This window comes from Scyliorhinus canicula, chromosome 13 (assembly GCF_902713615.1).
Source record: "Scyliorhinus canicula chromosome 13, sScyCan1.1, whole genome shotgun sequence".
In the NCBI taxonomy this organism is placed as follows: Eukaryota; Metazoa; Chordata; class Chondrichthyes; order Carcharhiniformes; family Scyliorhinidae; genus Scyliorhinus; species Scyliorhinus canicula.
Genome location: NC_052158.1, coordinates 153329913 through 153353109, shown reverse-complemented (window position 1 = coordinate 153353109; position 23197 = coordinate 153329913). Strand labels below are relative to the sequence as shown.

Below are 23197 nucleotides of genomic sequence, written 5' to 3'. Positions count from 1 at the left end.
AGCAGACTCGATAGGCCAAGTGGCCTAATTCTGCTCCTATGTCTTATGGTCTTCTGGACAAAGTTTGTTGCCCATCCCTAAATGCCTTTGAATTGAACGACCTGCTAGCCATTTCAGAGGGAAGTTATCAGTTAATAATACTTTCATGGTCACCATTACTTCAATCCCAGATTTTATTGAAGTTCTACTAGGTTGTATTGGAACTTGTGTCCCCAGGGGATTATCCTGGGCCTCTGGATTACTAGTTAGTGACATTACCTATCTGCTTCTATCTCCCCATACTTAGTTTGAAACATTCAGTGTACCCTGAAAGATACATTATCATGGAGCTGTGTGGAACTGAAGGTTATCTGGTTTCAATTTATCTGTGTAAATGCTGGGAGAGGTGGCTTGTTGTAGTTTGGACCTCATGTTGGTTACACCTCACGTGAAATCCCTGGTGTCTTCAATGCAGTTAGGGTTCAGGGAAAGGTGGCAGAGGTTTGCTGGACATGCTGGAGACCGTTCGGGCTCAGGTAAGCACTGGGAGGCATTTATAGCTCGGTTGGAGAAACATTGGGCAGTGTTAGCTTAGTGAAGATAGCTATCTGTAAAAGAGCTTTAATTATGTTGGTAATTAGAGTGGAATTCAGCTTTGTGACTCCCATGGAACACGGTCTCAGGAGGGGAGATTGCACCATAGGAGGTGAGCAAGTGTCGAGTCAGTCTGTATTGGAGACGCTTCTGCTCCCACCGCTGCCAATAGGAATTCCCACTAAAGCCACCGGGAAACCCAAGGGCAGGGGTGTGCTGCCGGCACAGCCAGAGAATTTTGTTTGATCAAACCATGGAATTGTGTCCCCGCGGGAAAGGAGGGGGATGCTGGAACGGAACCGTAGCGAGGGGGTGGGCTGGCATTGCCGAACCTCAGCAACTACTACTGGGCGGTTAACATAGCCATGATAAGGAAATGGATGGTGGGTACGGGGTCGGTTTGGGAGCGGGTGGAGACTGCTTCGTGCAGGGGCACCAGTTTGGCAGCAGTGGTCACGGCTCCCCTGCTGTTCCCGCTGGCCAGGTACTCCACCAGCCCTGTAATGGTGGCGGCTTTGCGGATTTGGGGCCAATGGAGGAGGCATGCAAGGGACCGTCGGTCTGGTCCCCAATATGTGACAACCACCGATTTGTCCCGGGGAAGGTGGATGGCGGGTTTCGAGCGTGGCGGAGGGCGGGGGTGGGAAGGATGGGCGACTTGTTCCTGGAAGGGAGCTTAGGAAACATGAGGGCGCTGGAGGAGAAGTTCGGGCTGGCGAGGGGGAATGACTTTCGGTAATTGCAGGTGCGGGATTTCGTACGTAGACAGGTCCCATCCTTTCCACGTCTTCCACCAAGGGGGATCCAGGACAGGGTAATTTCCAGGGGTGAGGTAGGGGAGGGGAGAGTGTCAGATATTTATAAGGAGCTTATGGGAGCGGAGGACACAGGGACCGAGGAACTGAAACTTAAGCTGGAGGAGGAGCTTGGTGGGGAGTTGGAGGGAGGCGTATGGGCAGACGCTCTGAGGAGGGTAAATGCAACCGCAACATGTGCCAGGCTCGGTCTGATTGAGTTCAAGGTGGTTCACAGGGCCCACATGACGGTGGCCCGGATGAACAAATTCTTTGGGCTGGAGGACAAGTGTGCTAGATGTGGGAGAGGAGCAGCGGACCATGTCCACATGTTCTGGGCGTGTCCAAAACTCAGGGGATACTGGCAGGGATTTGCGGATGTCATATCCCGGGTACTGAAAGCAAGGGTGGCGATGAGTCCAGAGGTGACGATTTTTGGGGTGTCGGAAGACCTGTGAGTACAGGAGGGGATTGAGGCCGACATTGTGGCCTTCCTTGATAGCCCGGCGACAAATACTGTTGGCCTGGAGGGACTCAAAGCCCCCAAAGACCGAAATATGGCTGTCGGACATGGCAAGCTTTCTCGGCTTGGAAAAAATCAAGTTCGCCTTATGGGGTTTGATGGGATACTGTCCACCTGCTTGGATGAGACAGCTCCAGCAACACTTGAGGAGGTCAGCATAATTCAAGACAAAGTACCCCAGTTGATTGACACCCCAGCCATCAGCATAAACATGCATTTGATCCAGGAAGGACGCACAGTGGCAACAGTATGTACTATCCACAAGATGCACTGCAGCAAGCTGTCAAGGCTCCTGCAATAGCATCTTCCAAACCCACAACCTCTCCAGCTAGAAGGACAAGGGCAGCAGACGTGTGGGATTCCAACCACCTGCAGGTCCCTCTCCATGCCATACAACATCCTGATTTAAAGTTCACTTTTCTTTCACAGTTTCAGAGTCTAATTCCTGGAACTCCCTTCTTGACAATACTGTGGATGCACCTTTACCACATGGACTGCAGCAGTTCAATAAGGTGGCTAATATCAATGGATGGAGAATCAGATGGGTTCTCTTCCCAGTTTATTAACCCCACCACAACATCTTGCACACCACACAGGCAAGGGTCAAGTGTGGCAATAAATGCTGACCTCGAGGTGACGTGCATAATCTGCAAACAGATTCAATGAAAAAGGAACTCAGGGAATTTTACACTTCTTTACGCCAGGGCTGTTCATTTTCAGCCTGATAACCAATGGGCCTTGTTTCACATTTTAATACTAATGACAGGCTGTTTGCACCTATCCTGCCTCAGAGTGTTTCACTTCAGGAAGCCTGGCCGGGATTCTCCGCTACCTGGCGGGGCGGGGGGTCCCGGCGTACTGGAGTGGCGAGAACCACTCCGGCGTCGGACCTCCCCAAAGGTGTGGAATTCTCCGCACCTTTCGGGCCTAGGCCCGCACCGTAGTGGCTCCCGCTCCGCCGACCGGTGCCACGGTTGGCCGAAAGGCCTTTGCCGGTCAGCGTGAGTCCGCGCATGCGCCGGACATCAGCGGCCGCAGATGTCACCCCGGCGCATGCGCAGTGAAGGGGGTCTCTTCCGCCTCCGCCATAGTGGAGGCCGTGGCGGAGCGGAAGAAAAAGAGTGCCTCCACGGCACAGGCCCGCCCGCCGATCGGTGGGCCCCGATCGCGGGCCAGTCCACCGTGTCGGCACCCCCGGGGTCAGATCGCCCCGCGCCCCCCCCCCCCCCCCCCCCCGCCCAAGGACCCCGGGGCCTGCTCGTGCCGCCTGCTCCCGCTGGCACCAGAGGTGGTTTAAACCACATCGGCGGGAGAGGCCTGACAGCGGCGGGACTTTGGCCCATCGCAGGCTGGAGATCGCCGCGGGGGGCCCATCGACCGGCGGGGCGTGATTCCCACTCCCGCCGATTCCCAGGTGGCGGGGAATTCCGGCCACGGCGGGGGCGGGATTTACGCTGGCCCCGGGCGATTGTCCGACCCTGCGGGGGTCGGAGAATTCCGCCCCCTGTCTTGCAGTTGGGGGCATTCAACTAAATCATGGGACTTAGGTGGTTGAAAAATAATGGTATGGGTAAAGGGGTCGGCACGGTGGCACAGTAGTTAGCACCACTGCCTTTCAGTGCCAGGGATCCACGTTCAATTCTGGCCTTGGGTGCTTGCCTATGTGCTGTTTGCACATTCTCCCCCTGTCTGCTTGGGCTTCCTCTGGGTGCTCTGGTCTCCTCCCGCAGTGCACAGATGTGTAGGTTAGATGGATTGGCCATGCTAAATTTCCCCATAGCGTCCAAAGATGTGTAGATTAGTGGGGTTATGGCATTACGGGGATAGGGCGGGAGAGTGAGCCTTGGTTGGGTGCTCTTTCAGAGGGTCAGTGCAGACTCGATGGGCCAAATGGCCTCCTTCTGCACTGTAGGGATTTATTGCATTCTATTCTATTCTATGGAGGAGGGCCCTCTGGAGTATTCCTGAAGGCAGGAAGAGCTCCTCGTATGGAAGTTTTCAAAATAAAGTATAATGGTGACATTTAGGTAGCTCCCATTTTATTGCACGCATCCACAACAAGAAAACCTTGGAGTGTCCGGCTGCTGAAGGATGCCGAATTTGACAAAGGGATTCTAAGATAGGGGCTATGCTCTATTATTAACATGTGCAAAGAGTGCAGAGCCTCAATTGGAGATTGACTGCACATTGCATTCTTTGTACAAGGTTGCCAATGCATGATTGCTGCCAGATGTACTGACAGATATTGACAGATACAAGCAGATGTTGAAAGATCTAAATTTTACTTTCATCTATTCATCAATAGTACTTACAAGAGCTGCAGTCCAAAAAGGTGCCCCGATTATTAGGCTGAATTTGTTTGGGACATGTTGATTTGAATTAACACCAATTTTTACTATTCCAATGAGTAGTATAATTATAGCCGTTACAATCTCTGTTATCTGAAAGAACCAAAAAATTGTGTTAACTTATAATAAATGAGCATCAGTTTCAATTTGCTCCTTCGGTATGAAATTGGCATGGTAGATCACCCGCCCATTCCATAGAAAGAGTCTGATTTTCCTCTCCATTGATTTCCATTCTGTACAGTTTATCGACAGAAGCACAATGTGGAATTCCTGAATTTGAAATAGTAACTTTGAGGATTTATTTTAGAAAATGCAGTACTAAGAAAAACAATAATTAATGGAATCTTCTCTCCTTTATAATTAACGTATCAACATAACATTGAAGGTAAAGTCCCAGGTGACCAGAGGCTGCTTTCCCACTTTGAGGGGGGAGAGCTGACTGGAGGTGGTTTAACCTGAGGGTCACCACACCTCAGGCGAGGGGCAAAGTTGAGAAGGCGGGGCCTTATAAATAACCTCAGCTTGTGCAGGAATTGAACATGCGCTGCTAACATCACTTTACATCATGAACAGGTGTGATCCCAGAGGGCTGGAGAATAGCTAATGTACCGCTGTTTAAGCAAGGTAGCATGGATAATCCTGGAAACTATAGGCTGGCAAGCCTCACGTCGGTAGCAGGTAAGTTATTGGAGAGAATTCTCACGGACAGGATTTATACACATTTAGAAACAAATAGACTCATAAGCGATAGACAGCATGGTTTTGTGAAGGGAAGGTTGCGCCTCACTAACTTGATCGAGTTTTTTGAGGAGGTGAAAAAGATAATTGATGAGGGGAGAGCGGTGGATGTTGTTGACATGGACTTCAGTCAAGCCTTGGGCAAGGTGCCTCATGGCAGACTGGTGCAAAAGGTGAAGTTACATGGGATCAGAGATAAGGTGGTAAGATGGATACAGAACTGGCTCGGTCACAGAAGGCAAAGGGTAGCAGGAGAAGGATGTTTTTCTCAATGGAAGGTTGTGACGAGTGGTGTTCCACAGGGATCTGTGCTTAGGTCTCTGTTGTTTGTAGTGTACAAAAACGATTTGGACGAAAATGTAGCCGGTCTGATTTGTAAGTTCGCGGATGACACCAAGGTTAGTGGAGTGGCAGATAGTGTTGAGGATTGTCAGAAGATACAGCAGGACATAGATAGGTTGGAGACTTGGGCTGAGAAATGGCAAATGGAGTGTAATCCGTACAAATATGAGGTAATGCATTTTGTTTGATCTAACATAGAGGGGAAATATACCATATATTGGCAAAACTCTTGTGAATATATAAAGTCAGAGAGATCTGGGTGTGCATGTCCACAGATCTTTGAAAGTGGCAATGCAAGTGGACAAGGTAGTCAAGAAAGCATACGGAATGCTTGCTTTCATTGGACGGGGCGTAGAGTATAAAAACTGGCAAGTCATGCTGAAGTTGGATAGAACCTTGGTAAGGCTGCACTTGGAATACTGTGCACATTTCTGGTCGCCACACTACCAGAAGGATGTGGAGGCTTTGGAGAGGGTGCAGAGGAGGTTTACCAGGATGTTGCCTGGTCTGGCGGGTGTTAGCTATGCGGGGAGGCTGAATAGACTCAGACTGTTTTCATTAGAAAGATGGAGTTGAGAGGTGACCTGATAGAGGTCTACAAGATTATGAGGGGGATGGATAGAGTGGATTGGCAGGCACTCTTTCCCAGGTGAAGGGGTCAGTCACCAGGGGACATAGATTTAAGATCCATGGAGCAAAGTTTAGAAGAGATGTGCGAGGCAGGTTTTTTATGCAGAGGGTGATGATTCCTTGGAACACGTTGCCAGGGGAGGTTGTGGAAGCAGCTACATTAACGGCATTCAAAAGGCATCTTGATAAATACATGGATAGGATGGGTATAGAGGGATATGAGACATGGAAGTGCTGAGGGTTTTTGGCAAAGGTCGATATCATGAGGAGTCGGACCTGCGTGGACTCTTCTACAGGTAAGACTCTTGTTTGTTTGTTTCAACATTGAAAAAAACTGGTAAAGTGGCATCACAGGAGGACGTTACCTGATTGGCTGAAAGGCAGACTGGGCTAAATTTGAATATCTGTGGAGTTACTGATTTAAATACTAGTTTTAATTTGATTTAAATTGCTTTTTTTAAGTTGATTTGAATTACTATTTTTTTTATTTGACTTAAATAACCATTTTGGGTTGATTTAAATTACCCCCGTTCTGGGGGAGATGGGACCTGTACAAACTGGACAGGTTACACCTGGGCAGGATTGGAACTGATGTCCTATTTGCTAGAGCGGTTAGGGAGGGTTTCAACTACAATGCCAGGAGGATGGGAAACTATGCAAGGAGTCAGAGAAAGAGGGAGCAAAGGCAAATGGAAAAGGTAGAAAAATGAAGAAGAAAAGTGATAGGTAGAGAAACCAAGGGCAAAATTCAAACAGGGCAATAGAGAAAAATATTGGGAGCAAGACAAACATTGTGAAAAAGACAAACTTAAAGGCTCTGTGCCTTAATGCAGGTGCATTTGCAATAAAGTGGATAAATTAATCGTGCAGATAGATATACATGGGTATGATATAATTGGGATTACGGAGACATGGCTGCAGGGTGAACAGGGAAGGGAACTGAATGTCCCAGGGTTTTCAGTATTTAGGAAGGGCAGACGTAAAAGAAAAGGTGGTGGCGTGGCACTGCTGTTTAAAGAGGAAATTAACACAATAGTGAGAAAGGATATTAGCTCTGACAATGTGGAATCTGTGTGGGTAGAGTTGAGAAATACCAAGGGACAAAAAACATTAGTGGGCATCATATATAGACCCCCAAACTGCAGTGGTGAGGTTGGGAACGGCATTAAACAAGAAATTAGAGATACATGTAACAAGGCAATATCAGTGATCATGGGTGATTTTAATCTTCACATAGATTGGGCAAATCATATTAACCACAATGCCGTAGAGGAGGAATTCCTGGAGTGTATACTGGATGGTTTTCTTGACCAATATGTGGAGGAACCAACTAGAGAGCACGCCATCTTAGACTGGGTACTGTGTAATGAGAAAGGAGTCATTGCCAATCAGGCTGTGCGAGACCCCTTGGGGATCAGTGACCATAACATGATGGAATTTTTTATCAAGGTGGAGAGTGAAATAGTTGATTTGGAGACTAGGGTGCCGAATCTCAATAAAGGGAACTATGAAGATATGAGATGTGAGTTGGCCTTCAAAGATTGGGGAGAGTTACTTAAAGGGATGACAGTGGATAGACAATGGCAAACATTCAAGGAATGCATGGAGGAACTACAGCAACTGTTCATTTCTGTCTGACACAAAAGCAAAGGGGGTAAGAGGGCCAATCCATGGCTTACAAATTAGAAATAGTATCCGAAACAAGGAAGAAGCATACAGATTGGCCAAGAAAAATAATAGGTCTGAGGATTGGGAGCAGTTTAGAATTCATCAAAGAAGGACAAAAGGATTGATTAAGAAGCGGAAAGTACAGTACGAAAGGAAACTTGCAGGGAACATTAAGACTGACACTAAGAGTTTCTATAGATATGTGAAGAGAAAGAGATTGGTAAAGAGAAATGTAGGCCCCCTACAGACAGAAACAGGGGAATGCATAATAAGGGACAAAGAAATGGCTGAGCAATTGAATAAATACTTTGGTTCTGTCTTCACAAAAGAGGACACAAATCAGATACCAGAAATGTTGGAGAATGAAAGGTTTAGTGAGATGGAAGAACTGAGGGAGATCGACATTAGTAGGGAAATGGCTCTGGGAAAATTGATGGAATTGAAGGCGGATAAATCCCCAGGGCCTGAGAATCTGCATCCCAGAGTGCTTAAGGAGGTGGCTCTGGAAATAGTGGATGCATTAGTCGTCATCGTCCGGGATTCTACAGACTCTGGAACTGTCCCTGCAGATTGGAGGGTAGCTCACGTCACTCCAATATTCAAAAAGGGAGGTAGAGAGAAAGCAGGGAATTATAGACCAGTAAGCCTAACATCGGCAGTGGGGAAAATGCTTGAATCCATTATCAAGGACTTTATAGCAGAACATTTAGAAAGCAGTGGCAGGATCAGTCAGAGTCAGCATGGATTTATGAAGGGGAAATCATGCTTGACAAATCTGTTGGAATTCTTTGAAGATGTTCCCGTAACAGCCTCCCTGAACAGGCGCCGGAATGTGGCGACTAGGGGCTTTTCACAATCACTTCATTTGAAGCCTACTTGTGCCAATAAGCAAATTTTCATTTTCATTTCATTTTCATTCACGTAACCAGTACAGTTGACAAGGGGGAGCCAGTCGATGTGATATATTTGGACATTCAGAAGGAGTTTAACAAATCCCGCATAAGAGATTATTGTGCAAAATTAAAGTACACGTGAATGGGGGAGATGTATTGAGGTGGATAGAAAACTAGTTGACAGAGAGGAAACAAAGAGTAAGGATTAATGGGTCCTTTTCAAATTGGCAGGCAGTAACTAGTGGGGGACCACAGGGATTGGTGTTTGGACCCCAGCTATTCACAACATACATTCATGATTTGGATGAGGGAACAAAATGTAACATCTCAAAGTTTGCAGATGATACCAAGTTAGGTGGGAGGGTGAATTGTGATGAGGGTGCAGGGATCCGACAGCATGATTTGGACAGGTTGGGCGAGTGGGCAAATCAATGGCAGATGCAGTATAATTTGGATAAGTGTGAGGTTATTCATTTTGGAAGCAAAAACAGGAAGGCAGATTACTACCTGAATGGTTGTAAATTGGGAGAGTGGAGTGTGCAGCGGGACCTGGGTGTCCTTGTGCACCAGTCGCTGAAGGTAACCATGCATGTGCAGCAGGCAGTAAAGAAGGCAAATGGTATGTTGGCCTTCAGTGCAAGAGGTTTTGAGTATAGAAGCAGGGATGTGCTGCTGCAATTGTACAGGGCCGTGGTGAGGCCACACCTGGAGTATTGTGTGCAGTTTTGGTCTCCTTCCCTGAGGAAGGATGTTCTTGCACTCGAGGGAGTGCAACGATCGTTTCCCAGACTGATTCCAGGGATGGCAGGACCGTCATATGGGGAGAGATTGACTAGGTTAGGATTGTTCTCGCTGGAGTTCAGAGGAATGAGGGGGGAATCTCACAGAGACTTATAAAATTCTAAAAGGACTAGACAGAGTAGATGCAGGGAGGATATTACCAATGATGGGTGTGTCCAGAACCAGGGGTCACAGTCTGAGGATTCAGGGTAAACCATTTCAGACAGAGATAAGGAAACATTTCTTCACCCAAAGAGTGGTGAGCCTGTGGAATTCATTGCCACAGGAAGTAGTTGATGCCAAAACTTTGAATATATTCGAGAGGCGGCTGGATATAGCACTTGGGGGAGAATGGGATCAAAGGCTATGGGAAGAAAGCAGGATTAGGCTATTGAGTTGGATGGTCAGCCATGATGGTGATGAATGGCGGAGCAGGCTCGAAGGGCCAAAAGGCCTCCTCCTGCTCCTGTCTTCTATGTATGACCAGTACAGGCTTGGAGCGCCAAATGGTCTGTTCCCGAGCTGTATTGTTCTTTGAACCAGCTGTCTAGCCAACTGAGCTAAGCTACAAATTAACATAACATAATTGCTACCAGCAGTCCCATTATGGTTTGTGGCTGGAATCACCTTTTGAAAGTAAGATGAGTATTTGGCTTATTCCATGACACTGCAGCAGATCATTATCTGTGTGGTGTGTGTGAAGTATGCGCGGCTGACGTCACTTCGGCGCCGCTGGCCACATCATTCCCGGTGCGCCACTTTGACGCAAGCATCAAGGCCAGGCGCTTGGGATTCACGCGCCACCGCTCATAGCCCCCTGAGGGGGGGGGGGGGGGTGGAGAATAGGGGCAAGGAGCGGCCTCCGACGCCGGAGTGAAACACTCCAGGTTTCACTCCGGCATCGGCTGTTTGTCTCCCTTTGGCAGAATTGCGCCCCTGATTCCAGATCATTAATTCAGGCCACCAGATTACTGATCATTATGCATGTTCCCCCATTGGTTAATATCCAGCAGTGATGCCAAAAGCGTTAATGCTGTGACAACACCTTTGTGTTGTTTCTGAACTGTATCCTGTTAGTATATAAACAATAATCTGCCCTTTAAAAAGTGTACTTACACCAAGGGCCTTGAGGTTTCCTCGGAGCATATTCTGTCCAACAGCATTATTTTGAGCGAGTGTTGCAGCCATGGCTTGGTTCAAAACATTGTTCACTTGAGGGGTGTTGGGCAGTGGCCGTTCTGCTGGGAATTTGTTTTGTGCTTGTGCATTTAAGACCTTGTCCAAAAAGTCCGGCATTTTCACGGCAGTTGTCTGAAATTTAAAGTAGAGTCTATTTTGGTTTGTGAACCAATATTCGATTGTGTATCTCAACTTGCATTCGCTGATTACAGTGTGTGACATTGTGTACAGTCGTGTCTTCACAATTCTTAATTAAACACAGATACACAGAAACAGTGAGGGCCAGGAAATCTTTCTGTCTTGTTTTAGGATTGCAGGAGTGGTGGACACAGTTGTGAAGAGAGGGTGCCCACAGGAAATAAATCTAAGCAGCATTTTTTTCAGTATGAGCATCATAGAACAGCAGAAAGATTATCTGTAGGGCGGTGGAACAGAAAACCTCAGCAGCATTTCAAAAAAGTCTGAAGGCATTCATTCCAGAAAGGGCATTCTGATTAGGGTGTCCAGATTTTCAAAAATCAATACCTGTTTACGTTGAAAAGCTTTGGGAAGGGTGGGGCTCCATGAGATTGACATGTTGGGTGACCAATGGCACAAATCTGGAGAAGGTGCTGTTGGTGGTAGAAGATCATCGCATTGACACAGACATAGAAAATAGGAGCAGGAGGCCATTCGGCCCTTGGAACCTGCTACATCTTTCAACATGATCATGGCCGATCCTCTATCTCAATGCCATACTTCTGCTCTATCCTGACACCTCATGATGCTGTTAGTGTACAGAAATCTATCTATGGGGTGGCGCAGTGGTAGCACTGCAGTCTCACAATGCCGCGGTCCCAGGTTCGATCCTGGCTCTGGGTCACTGTCCGAGTGGCATTTGCACATTCTCCCTGTGTTTGCGTTGGTTTCGCCCCCACACCCAAAGATGTGCAAGGTAGGTAGATTTAACACAATAAATTGCCCCTTAATTGGAAAAAATGAATTGGGTACTCTAAATTAAAAAAAAAAGAAATCTATCTATTTCCTTCTTCAATGTATTCAGTGACTTGGCCTCCATGGCCTTCTGTGGTAGAGAATGCCACAGGTTCACCATCTTCTGAGTGAAGAAATTTCTTCTCATCTCAGTCCTAAGGTGGCACAATGATTAGCACCGCTGCCTTACAGCACTAGGGACCCAAGTTTGAGTCCGGCCTTGGGTGACTGTCTGTGTGGAGTTTGCACATTCTCCCCGTGTCTGTGTGAGTTTCCTCCCAATGCTCCAGTTTCCTCCCTTAGTCCATGTTATGTTATGCTATGTGTATGTTAGGTGGACTGGTCCTGCTAAGTTGCTCCTTCATATCCAAAGATGTGCAGGTTAGGCCAGGTTATGTGGATAGAATCACAGAATAATACAGCGCAGAAGAAGCCCTTTGTCCCATCGAGTCTGTACTGATGAATGAAAAACACCTGACCTGCCTACCTAATCCCATTTGCCAGCACTTGGCCCATAGCCTTGAATGTTATGACGTTCTACCAAGTGCTCATCAAACTACCAAGTCCTTTTTTGCCTCGGAACATCCCAGTGTTAGGCCATTCATTGAATACTTCCTTGTCATATTACTCCCACCAAAGTGTATCACCTCCTCTGTTTTCCTGCTCATCGTATCTTGAATGTTTCTGGTCATCCATGGTTCTCTGGGCGTATTACTCCTTCCTATTTCCCTGGAAGGAACATGTACCTTCCCCAGATCCTGATTTATTTCTCCAGTCTACCTTGGCCAGATCCTGATTTATTTTACTAAAATCCGCTCTCTCCCAATCCAAATCTTTTTTTTGCAACTTGTCTATTCCTTTGTCCATAACAAACAGAAATAGCACCATATTATGGTCGCTATCACCGAAATGCTCCCCCAACAACACATCAACCACCTGACTGGCTTCATTCCCCAGAATTAGGTCCAGCACTGGCCCGTTGCTTGTTGGACACTTGACATATTGAGCTAAAATCCTGTATATCTTTTACGAACTCCACCCCATCTAAGCGCATAACGAAGCGACGATCCCAATTAATGTTTGGAAAGTTGAAATCACTGATATAATTAACCTGTTATTATTTTTATACATATCTGCGAATTGCGCACACATTTCCTCCTCAATTTCCCACTGACTATCTGGGAGTCTATAATAAACACCTAGCAGTGTGGCTGTCCCTTTTTTGTTCCAAAGCTATATCCATAAAGCTTCATTTGATGCCCCCTCCAAGATTTAATCTCTCCTTACCACAATAACTGACTCTTTAACTAATAATGCATTACCTCCTACTCTTTTACCCCCTCCGCTGTCTCGCCTGAAGATTCTGTATCCCGGGAATCCTGCCCCTCCCTCAACCTCGTCTCTGTGATGGCTACTAAATCACAACTCCATGTTTCAATTCTCGCCCTTTACTCATCCATTTTACCTGTAATACTCCTGGCATTAAAGTAGAGGCCATTTCAGCCTTGTCTTACTCCCTTGAAACTTACTCCCGCTGTAATTCCTCGAACTTGATTGCTTTTCTGTGTTATGCTGGGTCCCTATTCTGCTTCCAGACCCCCCCCCCCTTGCCAAATTAGTTTAAACTCCTCCCAACAGCGCTAGCAAATCCACAATCAAAGATGTTAACCCTGCTCTGGTTCAGATGTTGACCGTCCCACTTGTCCAGCTCCCACCTTCCCCAGACTAGGCCCCAGTGGTCCAGAAATTTAAACCCCTCCCTCCTGCACCAACTCATTCTGCCATGCCACGCATTCATCTGCGATATTCTCCTATTGCTATACTCACTAGCACGTGGCGCTGGGAGTAATCCAGAGATTGCAATCCGAGAGGTCCTGCTTTTCAGTCTGCTATCTAACTCCCTGAATTGGCGTTTTTAACACTTTACAATTTAAAAGGAATCTATTTTTTAAACAATTATGTTCCACTCTCCCGATATCCTCGCAATGTAAATGAAATGGAGCACAAGTAGCGGGTAAAGGGAAGGGACCTCAGTGGAACTGAAAACCTGGATATTTGAGCAACCTCGGGAAAAGTGTTGGGCATTGGGCCACTTAGTGTTAAACCTGGACCCCCCTGTTGCAACCGGGACGTCTGGTTAACCTAATTCAGAGTCATTGAATCTAAAATCACAACAAATAAAATATATCAGAAGGGAAAGTAATATGATTATGTTCTGCATAAAGCTTTGTCATGTTATCAATAGGCTTAAAATTTAGAACAATTAATTTGCAAATTATAGTCTTGTAACATAGTGAATATGAACAGAACTGGGGTCCTAAATATTTGTGCTAATTCCCCTCTTCACCCTTCAACCCCAAATCCTTGCTGGCTTGGGTATAGAAAATGGCTAGTGTTCATAGTATGTTAATCATATTCCTAAGGCACACAGGCAAAGGACATTGTTTAATTAAATACTTTGAGCCTTTTGGCTAAGATAAAGTGTCAGGTCAAGCTCAAGATGAAGTGCAATGCCTTATCTGGTCAGCTTGGATCTTGTACGTCTCTCTTGTAGAGACCACGGCCTGGATTCTCCGCCACTCGCCGCTGGTAGCGAGGTTCACGATGTGGCAGAGAATTGGACATCTGGGGTAAAAGCGGGATCAGCGTTGAGCGCCAATCCTTTTGTGACGCTCCGGCCCCCCTTCTGGTGTTGGGTTGGGGGTTCAACAAGGGACGGGCTAGTCGGGGGGGATGCAAATGGGGCCTAATAACCCATTTACATCCATTAAGCTGGCCGGGCACCAGAATCTCTGGGCCTGTATGATTCTCCGGATATCTGGGCCAGGAATCACGTGGGCGGAAATCACTACTCATATTTACCAGCATGACCGTGACGTGGTGGACCTTGGTGTGGGCCAGGGGGTAACCCCTTCAGGGAGTTGCACCCTAAGTTCATCCGAGAGCCCCCCCCCCCCCCCACAATGCCAGACCTGCCCACCCCTCCCACACCAGACTCCCTCCCCCCCGCCAGCTCCCCAGAGATCCCCTGAGTAAAAAGACCCACAAGGGACCCCCTAAATAGGGGAACCCCCCCCACAGAAAGTCCCTAAATTAAGGGACCCTCAAAGACCCCTAAATAGGGGGCCCACACACAGAGACTCCATTAATAAAAGGTTCCCCACAGAGACTGCTAAATAAAGGGACCCCCAGAAACCCTAAATATAGGGACACAGAGATCCCCCCAAATAAAGGGAGCCCCCCAGAGACCCCCTAAATAAAGGAATCCCCAGAGACCCCCAGAAAAGAGATCCATGTCTGGAAGCTCAAAACAAATACTGTTGTAACAGTAACACTCACCTGGGCATAGAGCTACTGGCTCAAACACAGGAAGCACCGTGTGTCAATTCCTGGAAAGAGTAACCTATGTTTAAAGATCCTTGAGCTGCAATCCATTCATTCATTTACCTTAGTGGGCCGTGATTGACAGCTTCCAGAAACACAGCTGTCAGCCCTGCCTCATTCATCTTCCCTCATGCTCGAGTAACTGGCAAGGGCTGAAACCACAATGTTTACAAACATCAACCATTTCAAAGAGAGTTTACTGAATTGCAATCACCCATGTTCCCGCTTGAGTGATTTTGAAGTGCTCAGCTGGAAATAGGCAGCGGTTAACTTTCTTTGAAGTGGTTGATATTTGTAAACTTTGGGCACCCCCGTACTTGGGGGAGGAGGGGTACCCAGAAAATCCTGGGGTGGGGGGTAGATTCACGATTGGGAGGGGAGCGGTAGGGGGCTAATTCGTGATGCGGGTGGGGGTTGGTCACTGCGGGACCTCACTATCGGGCCGCCATTTTGAGCGGGCGGCCCGATAGTGGGATTCCCACTGGAATCCCTCGTCGTCCTCGCCATGCATAAATTTGCATGTCGAAAGATAGTGAATTATCCTGATCTGCGAGCGCAAACGGAGAATCCCGGTCCATGAATTGGCATTAATTTGAATTTGAATTGTTTTTTGGAACAAGCAATGAGATTGATTAAGGATTTGCCTTGTCCACTCTGCACATTGGCTTTGGAACGTTAAGAATGGGCTCAAAATTGATGAATAGAAGACCATCTGTGACTGATGAGCAGCATGGGAGCTGAGGTGCATCATCACCCATGGAACAACATTTTAATTTGATTTTATAAGGTTCCTTTGAAGTTTTGAATTTCTTTATGACAGTTCCACATGAGGGGCTTCCACCCTGTCTTGTTAGTTTTGTTTTATTAGAAGAATTATAAATAGGGGAAGGTTGAGAGGAGTATTGAGGCTGAACAACATCGGGGGAGATGGTGGCTTAAAGGTGAAGATTGGAATCTGAGATATATTTTGGTGTGGAAGCTTCTAATTAAAGTTACTTTGGAGAAGAATGGTTGGAACAAGTGGAAACTATCAGGTATGATTTTCTCTTGTTCTGTGAAGCTGAGGCTTATGGTCATTGAAAGAATGAAATGCAGATATGGATACTGATTACTTCATAACCAAAGAAACAGCAAAGTTTGTCCTTGGCACTTTCACTTCCCAGCAGAAGCTGGAACAGGTGCAAAGTATTTTCAGAGTTGCCGGCTCATCATTTGGACACATTAGAAGGTTTGGATAAACTCTTCAAAATAGGATTAAAATTTGAAAGAAAGATAATCTGTTAAATGATGAGGCATGGTCAGACTTTGATCATTTTAGAAGGATGGCTATTCCATGGAAGAATATATTATGGAATTTAACAGGTTATATATAAGATTGCAGAAATCCTATCTGGAAACCCTTACTTCTCATTGGATTGTGCTAAAGTATCAAACATAGATAGGCTCCTGGCCTTGCCTGGAGTTAGATTCTTAGAAAGAGATTCACCTTTGAAATAGAATCCCAAGAATCCTTATAGAATTCCTGCAGTACAGAAGGAGGCCATTAGGCCCATTGAGTCTGCACAGACACTCTGAAACTCCCCCACCATATCCCCATAACTCCACTTAACCTGCACATCTTTGGACACTAAAGACAATTTAGAAGCATGAAGCTTGAAAGAGGTTTTGGGGAAACATTCATTTCCAGCCACTTTCAAGGCACAAGTGGGACCTTCAGTGGTAACAAAAATGGTGGAAGATTCAATGCTGGCAGCATTTCGAGACTGTTTAGATGTGGGTCACAAGTGTCAATAAAAAAAGAAGGACCACAAATAATAATAATAATCTTTATTGTCACAAGTAGGCTAACATTAACGCTGCAATGAAGTTACTGGAAAAATCCCCTAGTCGCCACATTCCGGCGCCTGTTCGAGTACACAGAGGGAGAATTCAGAATGTCCAATTCACCTGACAGCACGTCTTTATGGACTTGTGGGAGGAAACCGGAGCACCCGGAGGAAACCCACGCAGACAAAGTGAGAATGTGCAGATCCCGCACAGACAGTGACACAAATATGAATCAAAATATAATTACGCGATGAGTTGTGTGAAACAGAATAACAGGGGCTGAATTCTCCGCCGGTGGGATTCTCCATTTTTCTGGCAGCCCGGGGGTTTCCCAACGGCGTGGGGCTGCCCCACAATGGGAAACCCCATTGACCAGCCGGCAAAACGGAGAATCCCGACAGCTTGCTGCACCAGAAATCTGGTGCAGCGGGATGGAGAAACCCGCCAGGGTTTTTTGAAATAACGCATGACATGTCGAGTGTCAAAGGGTAAAATGATGATACTAATTAGTCAGCAAGAATTATACTGTTCACAAAAACTTTTGTCAAGTAATGGGTGTTCTAGTAATGGACTCATTCAATTGTGCTGTGTTAGATAGTGGGCACATAGCCGCAGTATGTAAACTGGATTAGTTAAAGCATTACCTGGATTCTTCAAATAGCAAATACCAAAGTAAGGTCACGAAGTATGAAACTTCGGTTTACTTCAGGATTTTGGTTAAAAACACATTAATGTTACAAAAGGGGTGATGATTCGGAGTAAAATTGCTCAGGGACACAAATTTATCAGCACAAATGTATTACCAAAAAAACATGAATTAGGAGCATGAGAGGTCAATCAGCCATTCAAAATTCCTCTGCTTTTCAAGAGGATTATTACTTATCATAACCTCTTGCCTACCCCCGATAAACATACATTTGTTAATCAAGAATCTATCTACCTTTGCCTTAAATATTCCACTGTCTTCTGAGGAAGGGTTTCCAAAGACTCACGACCATCCGAGCAAAGGAAATTCTCCTATGTTCTCTCATAATGGGTAACACCTTGGGCTGGAGTCTCCGTCGGCGGGATCCTCCGCTTCGTCGGCAGTGCTCTCACGCCTGCGGATTTCCCGATGGCGAGGGAATGCCCACAATGGGAAACCCCATTGGCCGGCTGCTGGGATGGAGAATCCCGCAGCCAGCAGGAGCGCGCCACACCAGAAATTGGGTGCAGCGGGACGGTGAATCCTGCCCCTGATTTTTAATTGGTGAGCCCCAGTTCTAGAATCTCCCACAAGAGGAAACATCCTTTCCACATTCAACCTGTCAATACCTTTTGGGATCTTAAAGATTTCAGTCAAGGCGCCTCTTACTCTTCCAAATGTCACTGGATTCAAGCCTGTTCTGTCCAACCTTTCTCATAAGACAATGTGCCCATTCTTGGTATTAACCCAGTATACCTCCTCTGAATTGTTTCTCACTCAGTTACATCTTTCCTTAAATAAGGTTACCAATACTGTATTTTGTATTCCAGATGTGGTCCCACCGGTGCCGTTTACAACTGAAGCATATCTGCACGACTTCATATTCAATTAACCTCACAATAATATTCTATTATCTTTCCTAATTACTTACTATACTAGCCTTTACTGATCCATGCATTTGGACACCCAGATCCCTCTGAATCTCAGCTCTGCAATCTCTCGTTTTCTTCTTTATTTTTCCTGTCAAAATGGACCATTTCACATTTGTCCACATTAGAACATAGAACATACAGTGCAGAAGGAGGTCATTCGGCCCATCGAGTCTGCACCGACCCATTTAAGCCCTCACTTCCACCCTATCCCCGTAACCCAAATAACCTCTCCTAACCTATTTTGGACACTAAGGGCAATTTATCATGGCCAATCCACCTAACCTACATGTCTTTGGGCTGTGGGAGGAAACCAGAACACCCAGAGGAAACCCACGCAGACACGGGGAGAACATGCAGACTCCGCACAGACAGTGACCCAGCGCGGAATTGAACCTGGGACCCTGGCGCTTTGAGGCACAGTGCTATCCACTTGTGCTACTGTGCTGCCCTTATACTCCATTTGCCAGGGGCTGGATCCTCCATTTTGCTGGCAGCATACTCACGCCCACGGATTTCCCAACGGCGTGGAGTGCTCACAATGGGAAACCCCATTTACCAGCTGCCAGGCCAGTGGATCCCGTTGGCGGCAGGAGTGCACCACACCAGAAAACGGGTGCAGTGGGATGAAGAATACCACCCCAGGTCTTTACCCACTCATTTAACTGATCTATGTCGCTTTGTAGCCTCCATATGTCCTCTTCACAACTTATTTTCCTTACCTATCTTTGTGTCATCATAAATGAAGCAACTGTACCTTTGATCTTTTCATCCAAGTAACTTACATAAATTGTAAATTGTTGAGGCCCCAGCACTGATCCACTTGTTACATCCTCCCAACCAGAACAAGACCCATTATGCTTACTCTCTCCTGTCAGCTAGCCGATATGTTATCCATGCCAATACGTTACCCTCGATACCATTTTCCTACAATAACCATTGATGTGTTGCCTTATCAAAAGCCTTCTTGAAACTCATGGCACATCTTTTATCCACAATAGTTGTGATTCCGTCAAATAACTTCAGTGTATTGGACAAATGATTTTCCTTTCAGATAACCATGCTAAATCTGCCCGATGGTCTTGAATTTTTCAGCAGTTCAGGATTTTAACTCGTATTTCTGTGTTGTTCAGCTACACGTTGGATTAATTTACACATTAATGGTCTCATGCCAATGGTTTAAAATCAAACCAATATCATAATGACCTATGGTAGATAGCATGATGATTAATTGGATCTGATATCATGGAGGATAAATCCTTCAAATTAGATTCAAATCACGATGGATTATATTGTCATTTTAATTCTGTTGAATTATCAAACTTTTAGGATTTCAATTGGAAACAATAATATAAAGATTTGAGGTACTCAGCTCTCTCCACCCATGTTAGGATCGCTCATCCTCCATGGAAGTAACTGAGGGCAGGATTCTCCATCTAGCGATGCCGGAATCGCGAAACGGGATAGAGCGGAAAATTGCATGTCACCAGAAAGTCGAGGCTGGTGCCAGGCACCCAACAGAATGCCATGCTCGACAGCGACGTGAATGGAGCCCATGCCAGCATGGGCATGCCTTTGGCGTATCATTACCGGGTCTGACCCAGCATTGTGCAGGCCTCCCGCGATGCTCCACCTCCGCCATTACTGATGGCGAGGTTCACTTGTGGTATTGAATATCGGGAACCGAGTGCCGTGGTTGCTGAGGGAGAGAGAATGGGTATAAAAAGTGTGCAGCAATGCTATAGTGTGCTGAAGTTGTGCCGCTGGCCAAGGGGCATCTGCTAGGGCTGGGGGGAGTAGCAGGGTATGGCCAGGAGGTGGGCTGCAGGATCTGGGTGGCCAGGCACAAACCATCATTGCTGCTGCAGCCTGCAAGCCAACCATGTGGCTATGCACGCCGCTGACTGCCCATTGTGAACTTAGTGCCATGGGTGTATGGGTGCCCCCTCCCTCAACCACCCCCCCGAGGTAGACTCTTTCCCCAGCCAACTCAGCAATGGAACGGCTGTGCTCTAGCACAAGTAGTGCCATCTTCTTGGCGGGATGAGGGTGTGTGGGCAGTGGAGTGCTTAGATGCAGCTCCTGCTTGTCACACTCTCTAGTGCAGATCCCGACCCCGTCGTATCACACACCCACAGGCTTTGGAATTGCATGAGTTCCACATGGCGCGGGTGCCATTAACCCGTCCTAAATTTCCCCAGTCCTGGAGTCTCCCAAACATAGAACCAGTCCTGTACCTCTGGTGAACATCGATCAATTTAGTTTGACAATGTGTTTGAAAGTTTAACACATCTAATGATGCCGAGTAAACCCCAAGGTGCATTGTTCACTTTGATCCAATCAAACACGTCCATTTGGCCAAAGAATGTCCAAAGTCCCACTTATAATTTCCATTAACTCAACTAGCCCTGGCTTGCAAAATTCTGAACATAATGCCCCAAATCTTCCGTTCTCCGGGTCACCAAAGAAAGGACAAGATGCACTGTGGGACCCCTCCCTTTGTGGAAAATGCCTTTGTCTGATTATCAGGAAGTTGTCTGGAAAATTCCAGCATTGAATGTGTTAATACGTTCACTGTTGAACTATGCGGGAATTATTGAATGTACAGTGCAGGAGGCCATTCAGCCCATCGAGTCTGCACCAGCCGCTGGAAAGAGCACCCCATTTAAACCCACACCTCCACCCTATCCCCGTAACCACACCCTACCTTTTTGGACCCATGGGCAATTTAGTGTGGCCAATCCACTTAACCTGAACATCTTTGGGAGGAAACCGGAGCACCCGGAGGAAACCCACGCAGACACTGGGAGAACGTCAAACCTCTCAGTGACCCAAGCCTGGGACCCTGTAGCTGTGAAGCAACAGTGCTAACCATTATGCTACCGTGCCGCCCATGTTTCGCAAGTTGAAAATGAATATAAATAAAAATATCCCACCTTGAGTTGCTCAACCCCTCCGTCCACTTCTCATTCCGGAAATGGATCCACTTATTATTCTGTTGACAGGTTGAGTTATCTGATCCCAGCAGGGTTGGTGTATTGCACAGCTCACACGAGACCACTCGGCCCCTTTTCTCAATGCTGGCTCTTTGAAAGAACTATCAAATCAGCCCCAATCCTTTGCTCTTTACCATTCCCTCTGCATTTTCTGTCGTCTTTTTCCTTGTTACCAGCACCCAGGAGCTGAGGGAGGAATCAGTCGGGATTCTGTCCAGTCACTGCTGTCCAATCACCTTCACTGGGAACGCTGGCTGTGAATTCCGGATGAGAACAGTGTGTTGGGTCTTTTCAGCATTCACTTGGCATTGGGACATGAATACACATTCCAGCTTCTTGAGCCCGATCTACCAATCAAATCGATGATGTCTGATATGCCTCTCAATTCCATTTTCCATCTTTGCTCCATATCTCTCACTACTTTCTAGCCAATTATAATCTATCTATTCAACCTTGAAAGATCAGGTTGACCCAGCATCCACAGAGCGAAATAATCCTCAAACTGGATTCCCTCATTTGTCATTTAAGTGTAATTTGAGAATGTTCTCGCTCTATCCTTGTACCCGATCCCCACCAAGGAAATAATCTTTTTTGTATCTACTCTTTCAAATCCTCTAAATATGTTAATCACCTTGATCTGATTACCCTTCAATCTCGTATCTGCACGAGAATAAAAACCTTGTTTGTGCAACCTTTCCTCAGAATTTAGTTTCTCTAACTCCAGTATTTTTCTGGTCAACCTGTGCAACGATCCTTCCAAGTTAATATATCATTCCTGCGGCGCTGTGTCCGGACGGAATGCTCTATTCTAGCTGGTGTCTAGCCAAGGCTCTGTCTGTACAGCAAACAATCATTTCCACCCGTTTTTATTCCAGGCACATTATTAACAGTCCATTCGCCATTTGACTGTTTTCGAATTTGCTTCGCACCGTTTAAAGATTTGTGCAGTTGGTTCCGGAACCTCTTTTCTCCTCTAACGTTCCGCATTTTTCACCATATCGAACATACTCGATTTATCTTCTCTTTGTCCAATGTGAATGGCCTCGCCCTTCCCCAAACTGAGTTCCATTTTCCAAAGATTTTCTCACTCACTTAATCTGTTCACGTCCCTCTGCAACTGACTGCTCCAAAATACTTTAGCTCCAAATTACTTAGTGGAATCGAAATCAATGATCCTCCTAAATTGATACAATCTGTAAACTTGGACACACAGCTCTCTGTGAATTCACCCAAGTCATTACTGTATAGTGAGAAACTAAGGCTCGAGAATGGACCCTGGGCAACACCAATCATTGTGCCAATCCGAGTGCCCATTCTTCTACCGAATCGTTGTCTATGTTACACCAATTTTTACTCCAAATCTAAATGTTATCTCCAATTATGTTCACTCTCATTTTGGATAATCGTGTTAAACATTAACTGATGCCTTCTGGAACTTGATACAGAAAACAAGCCAAGACACTCCTTGTCTGTCTTCTTAGCAATCTCCACAAAACAAATAAAAATATTAATCAGACCCGACTGACCCGAAACAAAACCAGGTCAGTTCTTTCCAAAGGACTCATTGTTTCATGTTTTCAATTACTCTATTATAAAAAGTGAGCAACAGCTGAAGCCGGTTCATACTGCTGCAAAACAGTCGTATTTTTTACTAAGATGCTCCCGTCAAGCCAAAAAAAAGACGTTCTGTTTCCCACACAAACGTGGTGTGTGAATTTCAGTGTTCCTGCGATGCCAAGTACATGGAACAGACCTCCCAAAGACTGATCCATCCGACCAAGCAGCAATTGCCTTCGGCTGTTTGCCGTAGACAGAACTGATTATACTCAACTAGCCTTCAAAGCTCGTTCAGAACATACTGCCCCAAATCTTCCAAAAGTTCCGACGTGCCTGAACAGTTACCCAGGGAATGTTAGACTGAAAAAGTATTAAATAT

The 23197-nt window shown here is 46.3% G+C and overlaps 1 protein-coding gene across 1 annotated transcript in view; it reads right to left on the bottom strand.

The window, feature by feature from the left end:
* Positions 1–21318, bottom strand: part of LOC119976392 (membrane-spanning 4-domains subfamily A member 4A-like) — a 36738-nt gene extending 15420 nt beyond the window's left edge. The window contains exons 1-3 of the mRNA XM_038816905.1: positions 21202–21318; positions 10406–10600; positions 4203–4331 (exon numbers count right to left, since the gene is read on the bottom strand). Of these exons, the coding sequence (XP_038672833.1) occupies positions 4203–4331; positions 10406–10585 (309 nt within the window). The 5' untranslated portion in view covers positions 10586–10600; positions 21202–21318. The remainder of the gene's footprint in view (positions 1–4202; positions 4332–10405; positions 10601–21201) is intronic.
* Between the last annotated feature and the right edge of the window lie 1879 nt (positions 21319–23197).